The sequence below is a fragment of the Scyliorhinus torazame genome, chromosome 17 (genome assembly GCF_047496885.1).
Source record: "Scyliorhinus torazame isolate Kashiwa2021f chromosome 17, sScyTor2.1, whole genome shotgun sequence".
Lineage (NCBI taxonomy): Eukaryota > Metazoa > Chordata > Chondrichthyes > Carcharhiniformes > Scyliorhinidae > Scyliorhinus > Scyliorhinus torazame.
Window position 1 is genome coordinate 135294057 of NC_092723.1, and position 25199 is coordinate 135319255.

At 55.3% G+C, this 25199-nt stretch overlaps 1 protein-coding gene across 1 annotated transcript in view; it reads left to right on the forward strand.

The window, feature by feature from the left end:
* LOC140394170 (sodium/myo-inositol cotransporter 2-like) overlaps nucleotides 1–25199 on the forward strand; it is a 402805-nt gene that overhangs the window by 47552 nt on the left and 330054 nt on the right. The window contains exons 3-4 of the mRNA XM_072481110.1: nucleotides 6891–6962; nucleotides 7040–7144. Coding sequence (XP_072337211.1) covers nucleotides 6891–6962; nucleotides 7040–7144 — 177 coding nt within the window. The remainder of the gene's footprint in view (nucleotides 1–6890; nucleotides 6963–7039; nucleotides 7145–25199) is intronic.

Genomic DNA, 25199 nt, shown 5'->3' on the forward strand with positions numbered 1-25199 from the left:
TTGATCGTGCATCAATTTATTACACTGAGATGTGTGGCCTCCTACAGCAGCTGACAAAATGGCTGCTGTACTACAGGTACGGGGGTAGATCCCTGCCTGCTGGCTCCACCCAGTAGGCGGAGTATAAATATGTGTGCTCCCAGTACAGCAGCCATTTCATCAGCTGCTGTAGGAGGCCACACATCTCAGTGTAATAAAGCCTCGATTACATCCTACTCTCATCATTGTGTAATTGATCGTGCATCAGCAGGTATAGGATGGAATCAATGGGGCTAGAGCCAAAAGGGGAGGATGACGGACGATAAAGAGAAATGGAGGCGCAAGCCTCCGGTAAGGCTGATAATGTGGATTGTGCGCGGGCTGAATGGACCAGTGGATAGCTGTCGACGCTGCTGAAGCCACCTCCCTGGACTTTTGTTGGATACAGGTTGGAAGTTTATTTTCTGTTACACCATGCCTCAATATGGACGTTTGGATGTCTTTCACGCTGCGCTGGAAAGTTGGAACCAGTACGCACAACGGATGCATTACTATTTCCGGGCAAACAACATCACCGAAAACGAGCGGCAGGTGATCATTTTGCTCACCGCCTGTGGCCCGCATATGTTTGAAGTGATTAGGAGCCTTACGTACCCAGCTGCGCCGGACACCAAGACGTTTGATGAACTTGTGACCTTAGTGGGGCAACATTTTAACCCATACCCATAACCCATACTGAATGGACCCAGTGCGGGTTTTTGTGCACCTCAGAAGCTTGAAAACGGAAGTGGTCATTCTGCAGGAGACACACCTCCGCGTGAAGGTCCAGGTAAGGCTAAGGAAGGGGTGGGTTGGTCAGGTTTTCTACTCAGGGAGTGGTAATTTTGATGAGTAAGAAAATGGGGTTTGTGAGCGCGAAGCAAGTGAGGGACCCGGGTGGGACATATGTTATCGTGAGTGGGATGCCGGTGGTGTTGGTGAATGTGTATGCACCAAATTGGGTTGATGTAGGTTTTATGAGGGGGTTGCTGGCAGCAATCCCGGACTTGGCCATGCACCAGTGGATTATGGGAGGAGATTTTAATTCTGTCCTAGATGCGAGGGTGGATAGGTCGAGCCCCAGGTCAATGGGTGGGATACGAATGGTAAAGGAGCTGGGTGGGTTTATGGAAAAGATGGGTATGGTGGACCCGTGGCGCTTCAAGAACTCAGGAGAAGGGAGCATTCCTTTTATCGTTTTATATGTCTATAGAGTGTATTCCAGAATTGACTTTTTTGTGGTGAGCCGGGAGATTTCAGTTGGGGTGGAGGGGGCAGAGTACGCAGGGATAGTAATGTCGGAGCATGTGTCCCATTGGCTGGAGATTCTCCTTAGATCGGGACAGGAGCAGATGCCAAGGTGGAGGCTCGATTTGGGGTTGTTAGCAGATAGAGGCTTTTGTGACAAAATGCAGGCTGTGATTAAAGATTATGTGGAATTGAACCAGAACGGGGAGGTGTCGGCGGCCACCTTTTGGGAAGCGCTAAAAGCAGTGGTCTGAGGAGAGATTATCTCGTTCAAGGCTCATGTGGATAGGAAAAGGAGGGAGGAATATGAACGGCTCATGAACAAGGTAGTGGGCGTAGATAGGGAGAACTCGAGGGTACCCACCACAGAGGGATTGGCGAGGAGGAAAAAGTTATGGGGGCAATTTGATAGGCTGACAGTAGGGAGGGTGGTAGGACAGTTGCGTAGGGCAAGAGGGGTGCAGTACGAATACGGGGAGAAGGCGAGTCGAATACTAGTTTGTTGGGAGGTGCTGACTGCACTGACTATAATCCAAATCTATTGTATGAATATTTGCTGGTCTTCTCTGTATAAATATGTGGAATGATGATCGTTCTGTACTGTGTCCGAGGCTGGAGTTTTGTTATTGTTATAGCCTGCCTGCTTACCACTGGCTGGGGACTAATGGCAATCCCACAATCCTTAGGGAGTATGAGCTTCCCCAATGAGGGGGGCGGAGAAATCATTAGCAGGTCCCTGCATAAATAAAGTTGGCCAGTATGGAAACAGCTAGAGAGGAGTGAACAGCAAGGGAGTTACTGCTGCTGTTGTGTATATATATATGTTATTGTAAATAAATGTTATTTCTTTCTATTCTACACCTCGTGCTGGATTCTTTGTGGCCCTCGCAAAACTGGCGACGAGGGTTAAAGTGGATAGCTGTCGACGCTGCTGAAGCCACCTCCCTGGACTTTTGTTGGATACAGGTTGGAAGTTTATTTTCTGCTACACCATGCCTCAATATGGACGTTTGGATGTCTTTTGTGCTGCGCTGGAAAGTTGGAACCAGTACGCACAACCGATGCGTTACTATTTCCGGGCAAACAACATCACCGAAAACGAGCGGCAGGTGATCATTTTGCTCACCGCCTGTGGTCCGCATATGTTTGAAGTGATTAGGAGCCTTACGTACCCAGCTGCGCCGGACACCAAGACGTTTGATGAACTTGTGACCTTAGTGGGGCAACATTTTAACCCATACCCGTCCACGATAGTCCAGCGTTACCGGTTTAGTACCGCTGAGAGGACCCCAGGAGAATCCCTTGCAGAGTTTCTATCCAGGCTACGCAGGATTGCGGAGTACTGTGACTTTGGTGAGACCTTGTCATAAATGTTACGCGACTGTTTGGTTTGCGGTATTGACAGTGCGACCACTCAAAGTTGTTAGCTGAGCCAACATTGACTTTTCAACAGGCCATTCAAATAGTATTGTCCCGAGAGAGCGCACAACAGGGATTGCAGGAGCTACAGGGAATGGAGGTGCACGCCTTGGGGCGCAACCCCTTCCGGCCAAAAGCGTCTCCCCGCACCCCTGCGGTACCTTGGGCAGGGCGGTATCCGGATCGACGCCAGTGGCTGCCGGACGTTTCTCCCCGAAGAGAGCCTTCTCCAGATCTGATGGATGAGGAGCCATGTCAGAGCCATGGACCTGTGGGCGCCGACCCCGTTGTGGACGCCAGTCCTGGGGGCGCCAGATGCGTCGTCGTTCCAACAGAAACTGGGGCCAGCACAGGGGCCGTACCTTCCATTTGGATGCACCTGCGACTACTTCCGAGGATGTGGAGACAGAGGACGACTGCCTGCAGCTGCATTGTGTGGCAGCTCCCCGTGTGGCCCCCATTAAGGTGACAGTACGGGTCAATGGTCATCCGCTTGAGATGGAGTTGGACACTTGCGCAGCTGTCTCCGTGATCACCCAGAGGACATTCGACCGCATCAAGCAGGGTGTACAGACCCTTACATTAACCGACACTCAGGCTAGGTCGGCCACCTACACGGGGGAACCATTGGACATTGCAGGAACTATGATGACCCCTGTTGTTTATGGACGCCAGGAGGGGCGTTTCCCACTTATCGTGGTGCGCAGCCACGGGCCTAGCCTGTTGGGTCGGGACTGGTTGCGCCATTTGCGGCTGCAGTGGCAGCACATCTTCCAAACAGATTCTGGAGGGTTGACGGAGGTACTAGGACGGTACCCAGATGTATTCCAGCTCAGTTTGGGGAAAATAAAAGGGGCCATAACCCGCATCCAAGTCGAACCAGGAGCCTCGCCACGCTATTTCTGGGTGCGCCCGGTGCCTTACGCCTTGCTCGAGAAGGCAGAAGGGGTGCTCATTCGTTTGGAGTCCTTGGGTATTATCAGGCCCGTCCGTTTCGCTGACTGGGCAGCGCCAATTGTACCTGTAATGAAACCAGGTGCCACAGTTCGCTTGTGCGGCGACTATAAACTTACAGTGAATACGTCTTCCCGGCTCGACCGATATCCAATGCCACGCATAGAAGATCTTTACGCGAAGCTTGCAGGCAGACTCTCGTTCATGAAATTAGATATGATTCACGCCTATCTACAGTTGAAGCTGGACCCTGCCTCCCAGCCCTATGTAACTATTAATACACACCGGGGCCTGTATGAATATGCACGTTGCCCTTTGGGGTATCCTATGCCTGCGCAATCCTTCAACGCGTCTTGAGAGGTTTACTGCGTGTCGCTGTCTACTGAGACGACGTTTTGAGGGACGTCAGAGCAGGAACATTTGGACGCTGTCCTGAGACGCTTTTCAGAGGCTGGAGTCCATTTACGTTGTTCAAAGTGTGTCTTTCAGGCGAAGGAAGTGGTCTACCTGGGTTATCGGGTGGGCCGCGAAGGTTTGCACCCCGTCGCAGAGAAGGTGCACGCAATTCAACAGGCCCCCGCCCCGACTGACACTTTGCATCTTTGTTCTTTTCTCGGCCTCGTAAACTATTATGGGAAATTCCTCCCCAATCTGGCAACTATGCTGGCCCCGTTGCACCTTCTGCTAAAGAAGAATCACACCTGGGTTTGGGGTCAGCCACAAGAAACCCCTTTCCGGCGGGTAAAACAACAATTGTCGTTGTCTGGGTTACTAACCCACTATGATCATGGAAAGCCTTTGCTCATCACGTGTGATGCATCCCCGTATGGTATTGGGGTCGTCCTGTCCCACAAGATGGAGAACAGGGCCGAGCGGCCGATAGCTTTCGCCTCCCACACATTGACTGCAGCGGAAAAGAAGTACGCGCAGATTGAAAAGGAGGGCCTGGTGGTGGTCTTTGTGGTGAAACGCTTCCATCAGTATGTGTATGGCCGCCACTTCACTATCGTGACTGATCATAAGCCTCTGCTGGGACTTTTCCGAGAGGATAAGCCAATACCGCCTATTGCTTCCATGGATCCAGCACTGGGCTTTATTGCTCGCTGCCTACGAGTATTCTCTGGAGCATAAACCAGGGACCCAGATAGCGAATGCCGACGCACTGAGCAGATTGCCTTTGTCGACCGGCCCCATGTCGACCCCCACGACCGGTGAGGTGGTTGCAACCCTAAATTTTATGGACTCCTTGCCTGTCGTGGCATCACAGATCCATGAGTGGACCCAGACGGAGCCAGTCCTGTCAAAGGTTCGGCACATAGTCCTGTATGGTGGGCAACATAGACAGCTCCCAGGCAAGTTGCGGATATTTTCCTCCAAGCTGTCAGACTTTAGCGTGGAAGACGGTATCCTCTTGTGGGGGACGCGTGTGATTGTCCCGGAAAAAAGACAGGAGATGATACTAAGGGACTTACTTGCACAATGGGCATTCGGGTGTGACCAAAATGAAAATGTTTGCCCGGGTGTGACCAAAATGAAACTGTTGGCCCGGAGTTATGTCTAGTGGCCAGGCCTTGACACCGACATTGAGAAGGTGGCCCAAAACTGCTCCATTTGCCAGGAGCATCAGAAGCCTCCGCCGGCCGCGCCCCTACATCACTGGGAATGGCCAGGGCGGCCTTGGGCATGCTTGCATGCAGATTTCGCAGGCCCTTTTCAAGGATCCAGGGGCGAAATTCTCCCGAGACGGCGCGATGTCCGCCGACTGGCGCCCAAAATGGCGCCAATCAGACATGCATTGCGCCGCCCCAAAGGTGCAGAATGCTCCGCATCTTTGGGGGCCGAGCCCCAACATTGAGGGGCTAGCCCTCCTTCGCCAGGGTCTTCGGTGGATTCCTTGGACATTTTGGGGGGGAGGGATGTTATAACCTGCCTGCTTACCACTGGCTGGGGACTAATGGCAATCCCACAATCCTTAGGGAGTATGAGTTTCCCCAATGAGGGGGGCGGAGAAATCATTAGCAGGTCCCTGCATAAATAAAGTTGGCCAGTATGGAAACAGCTAGAGAGGAGTGAACAGCAAGGGAGTGACATATATGTTATTGTAAATAAATGTTATTTCTTTCTATTCTACAACTCATGCTGGATTCTTCGTGGTCCTCCCAAAAGTTGTGGTATATGTAAAATATCCTTTTAGAACTGGAGTTCTCATGAATTTTCTTTGTAGTTTAAAATGTTTTTGTTGTGATGGGGGTTAAAGAATCCGTGATTGGCTCTTGCAAGGGTACTGACGGGTCTGATATCCGAGGGCAGATCTACCTTGTGTTATTGGTGCCTCTGGTGTTGCTGGAGTTAAGGGAGTTATCTTCTGGTGCATGCTCAAACATGGCATGAAGTAATTTATCCTGAACTCTCGTGGTCCTTGTGAGAAATCGCCTTGGCAAGGTGTGCACCATTTTATTATGTTTTCAAGGCCCTATCCTTCCCTCCTTTGTTCTCTGGCAGTACATATAGAGGCACCAAGTTGAGTCTAATGAGTGTACTGGGCCAGCCCATATTGATGTTCGCCTGTCCCTCTTTGTATCTGTGTATGTTGAGATATTTTTGCTGAGCTGTACCATTCCTGTGGTTTTGTTGTGTTATTTGTTAAAATGGAAAAACCTCAATAAAAGCACTTTGATAAATCCTGATTTTTAAAAAAATCCCCACCTGTTTAACAAAGACAAATCAGGCCATCAGCAAGGCTCCCACAAAACATATCGCACCTGAAAGGATAGATGGGCATCAGTTTAAAATCTCATGTGAAAGATGGCATTGGTGTAATTGATTAGTGGAAATAGTAGGTTATCACTCATGGCTCACAAAATTATTTATGAGCATTTTCTGGATCCTGTAACCCCTACCTTTACCGTCATCCTGTACAAGGCTTCTGTATAATAGAAGCAGTACATATTTGTAACATTACAATTTGTATTTGTATTGCACCTTTTAACATAAACCTTTTAACAAGATTCTTCACAGCAGTATTATACAACAAAATTAAGTGATGATAATAAGTCACATAAGGAGGTACTGGGTCAGATGACCAAAAGCTAGGTCAAAGACACTCTTCAGGAGTGTCTTAAATGAGGAAAGCAAAATAGAGAAACAGAGAGGTACGGGGAGAGAATTTCAGAGCTTTGGGCCTAATTTTCTTAGATTAACAATTGTCTTCAATTAAGAATGATTTCATTGTTTCTGATTTTCTCTATTAGTCTATGTACAAGAGAAAGAGGAGCACTGTCAGTGGCTATTTTTTGGCAGGAAGGAAGATACCTTGGTGGCCTGTAAGTATTTTGTATCAAATCTACAGTGGGTGACCAGCATTTGACACTGCTCTAAGACTTCCATCTCTTTTGCATAGATTGGAGCATCACTGTTTGCCAGTAATGTGGGAAGTGGCCATTTCATCGGATTGGCTGGGAGTGGAGCATCTTCTGGAATTGCTGTTAGTGTGTATGAGTGGAGTGTAAGTTATTTCACACATTAACATTTTTATTTGTAAAAAGCATCAAACCTAAGCAGTCATAGGAACAGGATTCAGCCATTCAATCCCTTGAGCCTGTTCTGCCTTTCAATGAAATCATGGTTAATCTGTATTTTAACTCCATTTGCCTTGCTAGCATGTATCATAGATTTAGGATTTGGAGCAAGAGGTGCAGGAGAGATATAAAACATAAAAAATTTCATTTAAGGGCGTGGGCTTCACTGGCTAGGTCAATATTCATTACCCATTCTTAATTGCCCTTGAAAAGGTGGTGATGAGCTGCCTTCTTGAATTGTTGCAGTCCATGTAATCTAGGTACATTCACAGTGCTGTTACAGAGGGAGTTCCAGGATTTTGAGCCAGCGACAGTGAAGGAACAAGTACTATGTTTCCAAATCAGGATAGTGAGTAGCTTGGAGGGGAACTTCTAGGTGGTGGTGTTCCGATATCTACTGCCCTTGTCCTTCTTATGGTAACGGTTGTGGGTTTAGAAAGTGCTGTCTAAGGAGCCTTGGTGGGTTCCTGCAGTGCATCTTGTAGATGGTACACCCTGCTGCTCCTGTGCATTGGTGGTGGAGGGAGTGAATGTTTATGGTGAATTATGGGGTGCCAGTCATGTGAACTGCTTTGTTCTGGATGGTGTTGAGCTTCTTGAGTGTTGTTGGAGTTGCACTTAGCCAGGCAAGTGGACAGTATTCCATTATACTCCGATATGTGCCTTGTAGATAGTGGACAGGCTTTGGGGATTTAGGAAGTGAGTTACTTCCCTCAGAATTCACAGACCTGGGGCGAAATTCTCCGTTATCGGCGCAAAAAACGGCGCAAATCCGACTTGCATCACGTCGGAAAAATGGGTCGAAAGTCTCCGACCCGAAATGGGCTAGCAGCGACGTGACGGGATCCGCGCTTGCGCACGTGGTTCACGCCGTGCAGCGTCATACACGCCGCACGGCGTGACGGCTCATAAGGCCGCGCTGCTCCCCCCCCCACCCGACCGGAACACCCGACTGGATGGCTGGCCACCGCTCAGCCCCGAGTTTCCAGTCATGGGATGTGGAGGCGCTCCTGGACGCAGTGGAGCAGAGGAGGGACGCCCTGTATCCTGTGCACGGCCGCAGAGTTGCCCCACGCCACAGCCGGTGTCTGTGGAGGGAGGTGGCAGAGGCCGTCACCGCTGCGGCCCTGACACCACGGACAGGCACCCAGTGCCACAAGAAGGTGAACGACCTCGTCAGAGCAGGCAGGGTGAGCCTCCCCATATCCCCCCCTCTCCCATATCCCCCTCCCCATATCCCCCCTCCCCCATATACCCCCTCCCCCATATCCCCCCGTCCCCATATCCCCCCTCCCCCATATCCCCCCTCCCCCATATCCTCCATATCCCCCATATCGCCCATCCCCCATATCCCCCATATCGCCCATCCCCCATATCCCCCATCCCCCATATCCCCCCTCCCCCATATCCCCCCTCCCCATATCCCCCCTCTCCCATATCCCCCCTCCCCCATATCCACCCCTCCCCCATATTCCCCCCATATCCCCCCTCCCCCATACCCCCCCCATATCCCCCATATCACCCCTCCCCATATCCCCCTCCCCAATACCCCCCTCCCCCATATCCCCCCCTCCCCCATACCCCCCCTCCCCCATATCACCTGATCACTGCCTGCGTGTATACCCATGCATGCTTCATTGTGTATCGCAGGAGCAAACGTCGAGGCACCCATCCCCGCAGATGCAGACCGCCCGCAGGATGCCCCTCGGGGGCCACGGGAGACAGAGAGACCCGGACCCTCCGGCATGCGACGCCCGCAGGATGCCCCTCGCACACCACAGGAGACGGAGAGACCCGGACCCTCCGGCATGCGACGCCCACAGGATGCCCCTCGCACACCATGGGAAACGGAGAGACCTGGAGCAACAGGGAGATGACACCCCCGTCACGTGCGGGAGCGACGAGGCAGGCGTGGGCCACCCAGCGACGAGGGGGGCAGCCACAGGCCCCCGTCACATCCGAGCCAGGACACCACTACCCAGGACACCACTACCCAGGACACCCCTAACCTGGACAGCACTACCCAGGAAGACGAAATACCGGACAGTGACTCAGAGTGGATGGGTGGAGACGAATCCCCACCCCAAAGTGCCATGGACTCAGAGTGGGATGAAGAGCACGACACAACGCCACTGCTGTCACCAACACCCTCCACCATCGCAGAAACACTCACCTCGGTTGGGCACTTTAGTGATGAGGCGTCTGGTACACTCACTGGCGCGCACAACACAGCCGTCCTGGTACAGCAGGTGGAGGTAGGAGCAGCAGAGGGGCCGGGCGGTCGGAGGGCAGCCCAGCCCAAGCGAACATCTGCCGCCCAGATGGATCCCGGGTTCCTGGAGTTACCACACCCACACATAGATCCGATGCATCCACCGACCCGGAGACGAGCGAAGAGGGTGACGGCCGGCTTGCGGCGGCTGCAGTCGCAGGTGGAGGAGTCCACCCGCGTCCAGGAGCTGGAAGTGGTGCCGGTCATACGTGCCACCCAGGCCGACACCGCACGGGTGGCGTCCGCGGTGGAGGCAATGGGTGCGACGGTGTCAGACATGGGGAACGGTTTGCGAGGCCTGGGGCTTTCCGTGCAGGCGGCGTCTGTGGCCCAGGACATGGCTGCCCTCTCACAGGAGGCCATGAGCCAGTGCCAGCGCCAGATGGCAGAGGCGCTCAACACCATAGCCCAGTCTCAGCAGGCCATGGCCCAGTCTCTGCAGGCTATCGCTGAGGGCATCGGCGCCAGTGGCCATGTGCGAGCCGGCGTCGCACTGTCACAGACAGGGTTTGCCAACCCCCTGGGCTCCATGGCTGCAAACCTGCAGACCCCTGTCGATACCAGCATGGGCCTCCAGGACTGGCAGCGCCAGATGTCGGGGGGGCGTCGGATGGCCAGTCCGTTCGCATCCCCCACCATGTAGAGGCCTGGGGGCCATCGGGCACCCCGAGGGAGGAGGAGGTGGTGTGGTCTGTCCCGGCTCCCCTTGTAGGGGAGGTCCCGGAACACCGCGACACCTCGGACTCCCCCCCCCCTTCCGTCCCAGGTGCATCGGGTGGGCAACGGGCAGGACAGGCTGGCAGCTCGCCATCCCAGTCGCCCAGGCCGCAGCCTGGCCCATCTAGGCCAGGACGCCCCAGGAAACGGCCGCCAAAGGGATCCAGTGTCAGAGGGCAGGAATCACAGGAGTCCACCTCCAGTTCTGCTGCACCGTCTGGGGAACCACGTAGACGTAGTCAAAGGGCCCATAAGGCCAAACAATTAGACACTGAGTAAGTTGGCACGGGAGCAGGGCACAGATGAGTTTTAGGGGCTAGGGCACGTGCATGAACTCGTTTGGTTATTCAAGTCAGTGTTACACCTACAGAAGCTGCCTTTGTGCTCTGTCCAAAGCGTGCGGGAGTGTCATGTACGTTGAGCGCAAGTGTGTGTGTGAGGGGTGGTCTTACCTCAGCCCCAGGTGAGTCTGCCCCCTTCCCCCTGGGCCGCCATCAACATCCCCCCCCGGGCAGAGGACGGGACCGTGCGCTGCAGTGTCACAGCCGCATGCAGGGATGGTCCGGGTGGATGGTGGTACTGTGGCCATGGGTCAGACATAGTCCAACGATGTGGAGCCAGGAGGTCACCGCAGGACGGGTTGTCATCATCCTCCATGGCCTGCAATAGACACGCGTCCACCCGCAACTGTGTGAGCCCGGCCGTTGTGCCGCAGGTGGATCGGCAATGGGGGTGGGTGGTGTGCATGCGGGTGGGGTGGGTGGGGTTGGGGAGGGGGGTGAGGGTGCTGGGTGGGTGGGGGGTGTGGGTGGTCGGCTGTTGCCATGGCGTGCGGTCTGTGGCCATACTACCCGATTCCCACGCCCATCTAGTCAGTGAAGCGGGCGGCTATCAGTCTGTCCCGTGCCCGCTGGGCCAGCCGGTAACGGTGGACAGCCACCCGCCTGTGTCTCGCCCGTCTGCCCTGACCATTGCCCCCATCCCCCTCATCTGGGGAGGACTGCGCCTCTTTCTGCTGCTCCTCCACTCCGCCCTCCTCTGCCTGCGGCACATCGCCCCTCTGTTGGGCTATGTTGTGCAGGACGCAGCACACCACAATGATGCGGCCGACCCTATCTGACCGATACTGGAGGGCGCCCCCAGAGAGGTCCAGGCACCTGAAACGCATCTTCAGCACGCCAAAGCACCTCTCTATCCCTCCCCTTGTCGCTACATGGGCATCATTGTAGCGGTTCTCCACCTCATTGCGTGGCCTCATCAGGCGTCATCAGCCACGATCGCAATGGGTAGCCCCTGTCGCCCAGCAACCAGCCCCTCAGCCGGGGATGGCGTCCCTCGTACATGCCGGGGATGGATGACCGCGACAACACGTATGAGTCGTGTACACTGCCTGGGTAACGGGCGCAGACTTGCAGGATCATCATGCGGTGTCGTAGACCACCTGTATGTTCATCAAATAGGTCCCCTTCCTATTGGTGAACACGGCCCTGTTATCTGCAGGTGGCCGCACGGCGACGTGCATCCCATCGATCGCGCCCTGGACCATGGGGAACCCGGCCATGGCAGAGAAGCCCACGGCCCGGGCATCTTGGCTGGCCCGGTCCACAGGGAAGCAGATGTAGCGGTGCGCCATGGCATATAGGGCATCTGTCACTGCCCCGATGCACCGATGTCTGCGATATGCCGGACAGGTCCCCACTCGGTGCCTGGAATGACCCCGTTGCATAAAAGTTCAGGGCCACCGTAACCTTGACGGACACGGGGAGAGGGTGTCCCCCGCCAGTGCCACGCGGTGACAGGTGTGCCAGCAGGTGGCAGATGTGTGCCACGGTTTCCCGCCTCATCCGGAGTCTCCTCCTGCATTCCCGGTCAGTGAGGTCCTGGTATGACTGCCGGGGCCGGTACACACGGGGCGCCCTCGGGTGCCTCCGTTGCCGTGGGGCGGCGACGTCCTCCTCCCCCTTCTCGTCCTGTCGGTCAGGTGTCCCTCCAGCCTGGGCGGCTGCCGCCTGCCCCTCTGCGGCAGCCTGCGCCGCCTCTCTGGCACGCTCCTCCTCATCCAGGGCAACATGGACATTAGCGGCTGCCGCCACGGCGGCCAACATCGCTGGATGATCGGAAAACATGACGGCCTGGTTTGGGGGGGGGGGGGGGGGGACGGACGACATGTCATCATTGCCCATATCCCCTCCTCCCCCCCAGCCAGGTGGCATGGACCGCATGGGTCCAACTGTTGGAGGCTGGCACCTGGCCAGGTGGACCAACTCACTTGCCCCCCCATCCCCCTCCCCGGCACGGCCCCCAACCTCCTCCCCGGCATGGACCCCAACCTCCTCCCCGGCACGGATCCCCCTCCCCGGCACGGACCCCACCCCCCATCCCCCTCCCCGGCACGGACCCCCCCTCCATCCTCCTCCCCGGCACGGACCCCCCATCCTCCTCCCTGGCACGGACCCCAACCTCCTCCCCGGCACGGACCCCCATCCCCCTCCCCGGCACGGACCCTCCCCCTCCCCGGCACGGATCCCGCTCCCCGGCACGGACCCCCCCCCCCCCATCCCCCTCCCCGGCATGGACCCCCCCCCCCCCCATCCTCCTCCCCGGCACGGACCCCAACCTCCTCCCCGGCACGGACCCCCCATCCTCATCCCCGGCACGTACCCCCCTCCCGGCACTCCCCCGGAGCCCAGCCCACACTAACCACCCCCCCCCGCCGCACACACACACACACAACCCGAGACACACCTCTCCCCACACATTCAGACTGCAGCCACGCCATCGCCTGCCCAGCGGCCAACCCCCCAGGCCATCACTCACCTCCACGCTGGTCGGCGTGAACCTGGAGCACAGGTTCACGCCGATGAAAGGGAGGTTTGATTTACATCGACGTGAACGGTCATCACATCGACGGGACTTCGGCCCATCCGGAAGGGAGAATATCGGCAGGCCGAAAATCGGCTGCCTTGCGCAGACCCGTGCCATTCTCCGACGTCAGCGGCGCCATTAACGCCCCGCCGACTTTTCTCCCTTTGGAGACTTCGGCAACCGGCGGGGGCAGGATTCACGGCGGCCAACGGCCATTCTCCGACCCTCTGGGGGGTCGGAGAATGACGCCCCTGCTCTTGTAAACACAGTGGGCGCAATTCTCCCATCGGGAGACGAAGTGCCGACTACGGAGTGAAAACCGGAGTGTTTCACTCTGGCGTCGGAGGCCACTCCCAGCCCCCTATTCTCCCGCCCCCGGGGGGCTAGGAGCGCTGCCGCGTCATTTACGCACGCCGGGCCTTGGCGCCGTGTAAAAGCAGCACCGCGTAAATGACGTGGCCGGCGCCGCATAAATGACGTCACCTGCGCATGGCGCCAACTCGCGCATGTGCAGTTTGACGTCCTCCCCGCGGCCGCCCCGCAAGAAGATGTCGGATGGATCTTGCGGGGCGGCAGAGGAAAGGAGGTCCTCCTTCAGAGAGGTCGGCCCGCCGATCGGTGGGCACCGATCGTGGGCCAGACCCCTTTTGAGCCCCCCCCCGGTGCAGGAACCCCCCTACCCCCCCACAGCCCACCTCCCCCAGCATTCCCGCGCTGTTCCCGCTGGCAGCTACCAGGTGCGGCAGGCGCCGGCGGGACCTGTCGTGTTGGGCAGGCCGCTCGGCCCATCCGGGCTGGAGAATCGCCGCTCGCCCGTTACAAACGGCAAGCGGCGATTCTCCCAGCGGCCAGCCGTGATTCTCGCCCTGCTGGTTTTGGGGTGGGTGGGAGAATCACGTGCGGGTGTCGGGGCAGCGTGGCGGGACTCGTGCGGCGCCCCGGCGATTCTCCCACCCGGCGTGGGGGGGTGAATTCCGCCCAGTATTTATATGGTTGGTTCTGTTAAATTTCTGGTTAATAGTATGGAGTTTCAGTGACGGTAATGCTGATGAATATCAAAGGGAGATAGCCAGAATCTCTTGGAGATGGGAATTGTCTGGCACAAATGTTACCTGCCACTTATCATCCAAAGTCTGAATGTTGTCCAGATCTACTACTTGTAGACAAAGGCAGATCAGTATCTGAGGTGTCATGAATGGAACTGAACATTGCGCAATCATCAGCAAACATCTCCACATCTGACCTTATGATGGAGGGAAAGTCATTAATGAACCAGCTGAAGATGGTTTGTCCTCGCACACTATCCTCAAGCAATGGCCTTGGGCCTCCAGCAACTACATCTATCTTCCTTTGTGCTACGTATGTCTCCTACCAGTAGATTTTTCCTTCTGTTTCCCACATTTTTTATATGTGTGGCTTGGGAAGCAGTTATAGTTCGATGTCTCAGGGGAGAGTCTATGCGGCACCTCGCAAACGTGGCATCCCATGGAGAAGGCAGCCACTGCTGCCTCAACGTTTATGCCACCGGTTCATTCCCGACTCCAGTGGGGACATGTGCAAAATTTCACAATCAACAGCCCACAGGTGCATCCGGGAGTTTAGGATGTTCTGTATGCCCAGGCATCAGGCTTTATCACCTTTGAACTGGACCAGGCTCACCAAGATGCCCGGTTGCAGGATTTTCCGCCATTGCCGGGTACCCCAGGTTCAAGCGGCAATCGGTGGCACACATATCGCCCAGCGCACACCGGGCATCACAGAGGGCATATTATTAATTGGGAGGGGTTCTACTACTTGAATGTTCAGATTGTGTGTACCACAGACTCTGCGTCATGCACATCTGTGCCCGCTATCCAGGGAACATGCATGATTGCTACATCCTGGGGTACTCCGAGATCCCCGGTGTCTTTGAGGACCACTCCAGGATGAGGGGTTGCCATGTAGGGGACGAGGAGTATGAGAGATGACTGATGATGCATGTGCGGAGGCCTGAGACTGATGCGGCGACCCGTTATAATGAGGTCCATGTTGCCACCAGAGATGTCGTTGAGCGGTGCAAACTGCTGAAAATGTGGTTCCGATGCCTGGACCACTGTGGTGGTATCCTGTAGTACAAACCCCCCCCACTCCGAGGGTCTCCCGCTCTGTGGTGATCTGTTGTGCCCGCCACAACCAGCGGGTTGACATGCTGAGGAGGAGGAGGATGCGGACCAGGAGGGGCTGAAGGGCGAGCCTGAGGAGGAGCCGGAGGATGGAGGATAGGCGGCGGCAAGGGTCCGACACGCCCAGAGGACCAGGTTGGCTCTATCGTCTCCAGATTCTCTTAGGACGAGGCTCTATCCATCAGCTCAATGCCCCACATTTCCTCCACTCAGAAATGTATCAAGGAGATGATGGATGCGCTCTCTGCAAGGACTCAAATCTACATCCACCTAGAATACATTGTATATGTTGTTGTTGCCCTATTATGTATTTTCTTTTATTCCCTTTTCTCCTCGTATACTTAATGATCTGATGAGCTGCTCACAGAAAAATACTTTTCACTGTACCTCGGTACACATGACAATAAACAAATCCAATCCAATCCAACAGGCTCAAGCCAGCCAGGACATGAGCGCCATTGGATTCGACCAGATTGCAGGCATCCAACAAGTGCAGGGAGTGATTGACTGCACTCAGGTGGCTCCATGATCTCAATGGCATCAAGAAGTGCACTTTATCAACCGCAAGCTTCCACTCCCTAAATGTTCAGCTAGTCTGCAACCACACAAAGCACATTCTCCGGGTGTATGCTAGGTTCCCAAGGAGGTACATGATTCTTGCATCCTTAGCCACTCTCAGAACATTTTTGAGGGAGCACAACGGCTACAGGATTGGCTCTTCGGGGACAAGTGGTACCCCATGAGGAGGCCAGTCAGAGGCCACAGAGTGCAGCTGAGACCAAATACAATGAGGCTCAAGCTGCTATTCACACTTTGGTGCAGCAGACCGGTATGCTGAAAATGTGGTTCTTGGACCTGGACCAGTTGGGTGGGGTTCTGCAGGATAATCTGCAGAGGGTGTCACGAATCATGGTCATCTGCTGCATCCTTCACAACCTGGCCATTCAACAAGGAGGAGGAGATGGAGGAACAGCACATTTTCTCTGATAAAGAGGATATCGAAGTAGATGACGAAGAGGAGGTCCTGGAGGGTGAAGACCTTGACCATCAGGCAGTGGTGATGGCCAAATGGGCAGAAGAGCTTGGAACATGCTCATAGCTGTCTAATACATGGATGGTGTTGAGTAGGGCTAATGATAATATCCCATCATCCTGAACTCTTCCGTGTTTACTTGCTCTCCTGTCCGACTGCTGTGAGCACACACCCTCACTGATGAGATTTGTGTCATTGGAGGAAGCAACTGCCCATGGTTCTTATGTTAGAGAATGATGATGATTTGCAGTAGAACAATGCATTGTTCCTCAAAGAGCCACTGTGATTGTCTGATTCATGTCTGGCTGAAGGCAGCTCAATTACTCTCAGTGATCAGAGCCATATCATGGTGATGTGACGCAGAGAGTTTGAGCTTTCTTGATCTCGGCTGCTCCTTAGTGATGTGTGCCCATGAGCTTCTTTGTCACAGGAGGCCGCTAAACACTTTTCATAAAGGTCTAGCCGCTGGGTTAGTTGTGCCGAGAGCACTATGGACAATGACTGGATTGATTGACAGTGGCCCTGAACTTTGTGGGGGTATGTCCTAATTACCAAGAAGAAACTGCCATGACTGATGTATTCTGTCACTGTAAGGGGATAACACTCAAAGTGCTGGCAGCCTTATAAAGAACAGAAAAAGGAGGCTCTGGACTGAGCATCCAGGCTTCCTAGGAACCTCAGAATAGTTGTCTCAGCGGCACTACAGGGAGACATCACATGAGACCATGGAGCCATAGAGAGATTACAATAAGTGGAGTTTATTTGCAGAGTTGGGTGCTTATTTACATAGGTGGACATTATCCACAAATGTGGAACACCCGTGCCCATGCTGTGCAACTATAACCTTATAACCTTTCCAACCCTGGCACTACATCTTGGTGTATCCCCAGGATCCACATTGGAGTTGAAGGCAGCCTGCTGTCTGCTACGCTCTGCTGTCTGTGCTGAGCTCAGCCCATGTCCTCTGGATGGCTGAGACCTGGAGGGAACTGGCCTCTTTTTGGGGTGCTGCTGTGTAGCTGTGCTACCCTCCTTGGCTTGTGAGGCTGGAGCTGATTCAGTCACAGGAAGAGGGGAGTCAGATGGGCTGGAACGACTGGAGTCACCTGGGTGGATGACTCCATGTTGTGCACCTGCTTCTCCTCCTCCTTGGGATAGAGGGGCAGCTGGAATGAATTTGAAAAGCCCCATCATTCTCTGGCATTAGCACTCGTGGATGCCCACGAATGTCTGCTCCCTGGTGTGTACATCCTGAGTTCATACCCTCCATCAGTGCAGGGCAGAACTCTTGCACCAAGGTGTACACTGCAGCGATCACCATTGCATTATGGACCTGGCTGCCTGGGAGTGTCGACATGATCTGCTCGGACAGAAGGCATCACACTCCTTCATTCTAGCTTTCAATCTGAGGAGAGTAGCTGACAAACGTTCCTGATGTTCCCGACTTTATCGCTGTAGCTCCAGTAACTGAGGCATGACTGAGTCCAGAGGCACATTATCTGAGTGGGCCTCAGCAGATTTCTGACCTCCAGAAATCCTCTGAATGCTGGTACCCTTCAATGTTCCTGCCTCCGCATGCTGTGGATCAGAGAGTGTGAAGTGCTCACCAGATTGTGTCCTCTGATACTGAGTCCCATCTAATACTAATGAGGCACGATCAATTTGACTGGAGATGAAGTTGAATCCAAATTGAGGCTTTATTAGTATAAGATGTGTGGCCTCCCACAGCAGCTGGCGAAATGGCTGCGAGCTGGAGGCCACGCATATTTATAACCCGCCTCCTGTGCGGAGCTAGCATGCAGGGGCCACAGGTGAACCTGTAGTGCAGGTTCTACAGTACAACCTCTAATATTAGAATACAGTGGTTTACCACATTCACCCCCTGTTAAAATTGAGTCCGGCAGGGGTGGTGGATAACTATATATAATTAGCAATTTAAATATTTACAGAGCAGCAAACAAAATGTCTCTGTGTATCCGGCGGGCCGGTCAGAGGTTCAGCCGGTCCAGTGCCTTGATGGTTCTTTGAGATCGACGAAGTGGTGACGGCGATGTTGGCGCTGTCATGGTCGAAGTTGACTCCGGGAGCATGCCGAAATCCTCTTCATCAACGGGGGTGGGCAGGGGGAGGACGGACGGTTCTAGCGGGGGGTGATGGGAGTGGCGGGGGAGGGGAGGGGAGGGTGGCGCCAGGGGTGGTGTGGGGGAGGAACCTGCTGGTGCCAGGTCCCTGAGGGAGACGGTAGGCTGGCGGCTGTCTGGGAACGCCACGTAGGCGTACTGTGGATTTGCGTGGAGTAGGTGCACCCTTTCCACCAACAGATCCGCCTAGTGGAGCCGCACATGTTTATGGAGAAGCACGGTTCCCGGAGCTGTAAGCCAAGTTGGGGGCGATACCCCAGATGTGGACTTCCTGGGGAAGGCAAAAAGACGTTTGTGTGGTGTACTGTTAGTGGCAGTGCAGAGTAATGAGCGAATGGAATGTAGTGCATAAAGGAGGACCTCTTGCCAGCGGGAGGCCGGGAGATTTCTGGTCCGCAGGGCCAGCTGGACGGCCCTCCATATCGTCCCATTCTCCTTTTCTACCTGTCCGTTTCCCTGGGGGTTGTAGCTCATCGTTCTGCTGGAGGCGATACCCCTGCTGAGCAGTTACTGACGTAGCTCATCACTCATGAATGAGGATCCCCTGTCACTGTGGATGTAGGCGGGGAAGCTGAACAGAGTGAAGATAGAATTAAGGGCTTTAATGACGGTGGCAGACGTCATGTCGGGGCAAGGGATGGCGAAGGGGAACCGGGAGTATTCATCGATCACACTGAGGAGATATGTGTGACGATCGGAGGAGGGGAGGCTGCCTTTGAAATCCAGGCTGAGGCGTTCAAAGGGGCGGGAGGCCTTCATCAGGCGCGCGCGGTCCGGCTGGTAGAAGTGCGGCTTGCACTCTGCACAGCCCTGGCAGTCTCTGGTGATTGTCCTTACTTCCTCGACGGAGTAGGGCAAATTTTGTGCCTTAATGAAATGGTACAACCGAGTGACCCCTGGGTGACAAAGGCTGTCGTGCAGGGTCCGGAGTCGGTCTACTTGTGCGCTGGCACATGTACCTCGGGATAGGGCGTCTGGGGGCTCGTTGAGTTTGCCAGGGCGATACTTAATCTCGTAATTATAGGTGGAGAGCTCGATTCTCCACCGCAAGATTTTATCATTTTTGATCTTGCCCCGCTGTGTGTTGAACATGAAGGCTACCAACCGTTGGTTAGAGAGGAGAGTGTATCTCCTGCCGGCCAGGTTATGCCTCCAATGTCGCACAGCCTCGACGATAGCCTGGGCCTCTTTTTCGACGGATGAGTGCCGAATTTCGGAGGCATGGAGGGTGCAGGAAAGAATGCCACGGGCCTGCCTGCCTGATTGAGGGTGGCGGCAAGGGTGACGTCCGATGCATCGCTTTCTACTTGGAAAGGAAGTGTTTCGTCTACACCGTACATTCTAGCTTTGGCAATATCAGCTCTGATCCGGGCGAAAGCCTGTCGGGCCTCGGCTGTCAGGGGGAAATGAGTGGACTGTATAAGTGGGCGGGCCTTGTCCGCATAGTTTGGGACCCACTGCGCGTAATATGAGAAGAACACCAGGCAACGTTTGAGGGCCTTGGGGCAATGGGGGAGGGGGAGCTCCATGAGGGGGCGCATGCGGTCAGGATCGGGTCCCAGACCTCCGTTCTGGACCACGTAGCCGAGGATGGCTAAGCGGTTTGTGTAGAACACACACCTCCTTGTTATACGTGAGGTTGAGGAGAGTGGCGGTGCGGAGAAATTTAGCAAGGTTAGCGTCGTGGTCCTGCTGGTCATGGCCGCAGATGGTCACATTGTCTAGGTACGGAAATGTGGTCCGCAAACCGTACCGGTCGACCATTCGATCCATCTCCCTTTGGAAGACCGAAAGCCCATTGGTGACGCCGAAAGGGGACCATAAAGAAGTGAAATAGACGGCCGTCTGCCTCGAAGGCAGTGTATGGACGGTCCGATTTACGGATGGGGAGCTGGTAGTAAGCGGATTTCAGGTCCACCGTTGAGAAGACGCGGTACTGTGCAATCTGGTTAACCGTGTCAGATATGCGTGGGAGGGGGTACGCGTCGAGCTGCGTGTACCTGTTGATGGTCTGGCTGTAGTCCACGACCATTCGGTTTTTCTCCCCAGATTTAACCACTACCACTTGAGCTCTCCAGGGGCTGTTGGTGGCCTCGATGACGCCTTCCCGAAGCAAACGCTGGACCTCGGACCTGATGAAGGCCTTATCCTGGGTGCTGTACCGTCTGCTCCTGGTGGCGATGGGTTTGCAATCTGGAGTTAGATTGGCAAAGAGGGAAGGAGGATCGACCTTTAGGGTCGCGAGGCCGCACACAGTGAGGGGTGGTAAGAGTCCACCGAATTTAAGGGTCAGGCTCTGGAGGATGCACTGGAAGTCCAGGCCGAGGATAAGTGCAGTGCAGAGGTTAGGGAGGACGTAGCGGCGAAAGCCGTGGAACTCTACGCCGTAGACTGTGAGCGTGACCGTGCAGTATCCCTGGATTGCTATGCGATGGGATCCGGAGGCCAGGGAGATTTTTTGATTGGTAGGGTGTACCTTAAGGGAGCAGCGCCTTACCGTATTTGGGTGTACAAAGCTCTCGGTGCTCCTGGAGTCCAGTAGGTCACATGGCCGTTGACTTTCACGCTGGATGCGTTGGTCAGATTATGTGGTCGGGACTGGTCGATTGCCATGGAGGCGAGCCGTGGTTGATCGTCGGGTAGTGAGGCGGCTGTTGAGTTGAGGTCCTGAAACGCCGTTGGTGTCTATGTGCTGCGGGGTGGAGAAGATGGCAGGCGCCCAGAGATCCTGGGGGGTTACAAAATGGCGGCGCCCATGGAACGCACGTTGCGGGGGTGGAGCAAGGTGGCGGCACCCATGAAACGCATGTGTTGTGCGGAGGAGAATGGCGGTGCCCATTGGTCGCACATGGCCTGGGGAGGAGAGGAGGATGGCGGCGCCCATTGTCCATGACCGGGCCTGGCACACCGCAGCGAAGTGGCCCTTCTTCCTGCAGGCCTTACAAAGGGCAGCGCGGGCTGGGCAGCGTTGGCGAGGGTGTTTTTGCTGGCCGCAAAAGTAGCATCGGGGCCCCTCGGGAATTACAGGCTGGCACGTAGCGCAGGCGTATTGGGTGAGTAGCGTCCCCGCTGGGGCGGCAGCTTGTGGGGCCCATGAAGCATAGAAGGAGTGGGCCGCACGGTTGGGGGCGTAGGACTGGACATTGCGCAGGGCGAGCGTCATGGAGAGCGCTAGTGTTTTAGTCTCTGCGAGGTCTAGGAGCCGCTGCCTGATAATATCGGACCCAATCCCAGTCACAAAAGTGTCCCGCATAAGGAGATCGGAGTGCTCCTTTGCTGTAACGTCCTGGCAGTCACAGTCCTGAACTAGTGGGATCAGGGCCCTCCAGAAGTCCTCGATTGACTCACCAGGTAATTGAGTACGAGTTGTGAGCTCGTGCCTGGCGAAGAGCGTGTTCGTCTTCTGTTCATAATTTCCTTTGAGTCGAGTCATGGCATCAGCGTAATTGGGCGCATCCTGGATCAGCGGGAAGACTTTGGAGCTGAGCTGGAGTACAATATCTGGATCTTCTAAGCCTCCGGAACAGGGGTCGGCGCCGCATTGATATACACTTCAAAACAAACTAGCCAGTGCTGGAAGTCCTTTCTGGCGTCGCTTGAGTGTGGATCCAGCTGCGGGCGATCTGGTTTAATACGGAGGTCCATCTTCTGAATCTGATACTAATAAATTGAGGCACGATCAATTTGACTGTAGACGAAGTTGAATCCAAACTGAGGCTTTATTAGTATCAGATCTGTGGCCTCCCACAGCAGCTGGCGAAATGGCTGCGAGCTGGAGGCCATGCATATTTATAACCCGCCTCCTGGGCGGAGCTAGCATGCAGGGTCTGGTGAACCACTGTAATAGGAGGTGTAAGGTAGGACCTGCACTACGGGTTCGCCGGTGGCTCCTGCCGGCTGGCTCCACCCACGGAGAACTGTATAAATATGCATGACCTCCAGTGCCCTGCCATTTCGCCAGCTGCAGCAGGAGGCCACGCATCTGACTGTAATAAAGCCACAGTTGTACCCAACTTTAGTCTTTGTGCAATTAATCGTGCATCAATTTATTACAGTCAGATTTTCCACAGAATGGATATCCGAATTAAGCCCGATCGCCTGCAGCTGGATCCGCACTCGCCCGACGCCAGGAAAGACTTTGTTCACTGGCTGGCATGTTTTGAGGCCTACATCAACGCGGCGGACCCCGCGCCAACGGAGGCTCAGAAGATAAACGTCCTGTACTCCAGACTGAGCTTCAGCGTGTTCCCGTTGATCCAAGACGCCACGAATTACACAAAAGCAATGGAACTCCTTAAGGAACAATACGCGCAGAAAGCGAACACGTTCTTCGCCAGACATGTACTCGCCACCCGCTCGCAACTATCTGGTGTGTCCAGCGAAGATTTCTGGCGGGCCCTAATTCCACTCGCCCGGGACCGTTACGGCCGCCGAACACACGAATCTCCTCATGCGCGATGCCTTCGTGACGGGGATTGTGTCGGACCGCATCCGAGAACAATTACTGGAAGGGGCCATGCTCGAACTGGCGGAGACGAAAACCTTAGCGCTCTCCATGACGGTCGCATCCCGTAACGTACAATCGTACCCCTCCCACCGCGCTGCCCACCCTTCTACTCCTTCCTACCCCTCCTGGATCCCGGCGACGACCTCCTCAGCCGGGGCCCTGCCTTCCCAATATGCCTGCACCGCACGCCGATCCGCGCACCCCGGGGGTCCCCGCTGCTACTTCTGCGGTCAGCAGAAGCACCCCTGCCAACACTGCCCGGCCCGCACTGCAGTTTGTAAAGCCTGCAGTAAAAAGGGCCACTTCGCGGCTGTGTGCCAGGCCCGTGCAGTCGCTGCGATTGCCCCCGCCATCGCCCCCTCCCCCACGCCAGACGCACAATGGGAGACGCCATCTTGTCCCCCTCCCGACCCCGCAATGTGCACACCATCGGCGCCGCCTTCTTGTGCAGACCCCGCAATGTGCGCACCATGGGCGCCGCCATCTTGTCCCCCACAGGTTCTCTGGACAACCCGACATCGGAACCCCACACACTCGCCACCCGAAGCATCCGATGGCTACCCGCATCTCGCTTCGATGACGCTGGACCAATCTCGCCCGCACAACCTGGCCACCGCGTCGACGACGGTTAAAATCAACGGTCACGCGACCTCGTGTGTGCTGGACTCCGGGAGCACCAAAAGCTTCGTTCACCCAGACACGATAAGGCGCTGCTCCCTCGCGGTCTATCCTGCCAATCAAAGGATCTCCCTAGCCTCCGGATCCCACTCCGTCACGATCCGAGGCTTTTGTACAGTCACCCTCACTGTCCAGGGCGTAGAATTTAGTAACTTCCGTCTCTATGTCCTTCCTAATCTCTGCGTTGCACTCCTGTTGGGCCTGGACTTCCAGTGCAACCTCCAGAGCCTCACCCTCAAATTCGGCGGGCCCTTACCCCCCCTTACCGTTTGCGGCCTCGCGATCCTCAAGGTCGATCCCCCCTCCCTTTTTGCCAATCTAACTGCGGATTGCAAGCCCGTTGCCACTAGGAGCAGATGGTACAGCACCGAGGACAAGACCTTCATCAGGTCCGAAGTCCATCGGCTGCTTAAGGAGGGTATTATCGAGGCCAGCAACAGCCCCTGGAGAGCCCAAGTGGTAGTGATTAAAACTGGGGAGAAACACAGGATGGTCGTGGACAACAGCCAGACCATCAATCGGTACACGCAGCTCGATGCGTACACCCTCCCATGCATATCTGATATGGTCAATCAGATTGCGCAGTACCGGCTCTTCTCAACAGTTGTTCTGAAATCCACCTACCACCAGCTCCCCATCCGGAAGTCGGACCGGCCATACAATGCCTTCGAGGCGGACGGTCACCTCTACCACTTCACTTCCTTAGGGTCCTTTTCGGTGTCACAAATGGGGTCTCAGTCTTCCAAAGAGAGATGGACCAAATGGTCGACCAGTACGGTTTGCGGGCCACCTTTCCGTACTTAGATGTCACCATCTGTGGCCATGACCAGCAGGACCACGACGCCAACCTCGATAAATTCCTCCGCACTGCCACTCTTCTCAACCTGACCTACAACAAAGAGAAGTTTGTGTTCAGCACGACCCGGTTAGCCATTCTCGGCTATAGAGTCCAAAACGGACTTTTTGGGCCCGACCCCGACCGCATGCGCCCCCTCATGGAACTTCCCCTCCCCCACTGCCCCAAGGCCGTCAAACGCTGCATGGGGTTCTTTTCCTACTAGGCTCATTGGGTCCCAAACTATGCGGACAAGGCCCGCCCACTCATTCAGTCCACCCAATTCCCCCTCGCGGCCGAGGCACAACACGCTTTCGCCCGCATCAGAGCAGACATCGCCAAGGCCGGGATGCGCGCAGTGGACGAGTCACTGCCCTTCCAAGTAGAAAGCGACGCTTCAGACGTCGCCCTGGCCGCCACTCTAAACCAGGCAAGCAGACCCGTGGTATTCTTTTCCCGCACCCTTCATGCCTCTGAAATTCAACACTCATCTGTCGAAAAGGAGGCCCAAGCTATCGTTGAAGCTGTGCGGCATTGGAGGCATTACCTGGCCGGTAAGAGATTCATTCTCCTTACGGACCAACGGTCGGTAGCCTTCATGTTCAATAACACACAGCGGGGCAAGATCAAAAATGATAAAATCTTGCGGTGGAGAACCGAGCTCTCCACCTATAATTACAAGATCTTGTATCGTCCCAGTAAACTCAACGAGTCCCCAGATGCCCTCTCCCGAGGTACATGTGCCAGCGCACATGTGGACCAACTCCGGGTC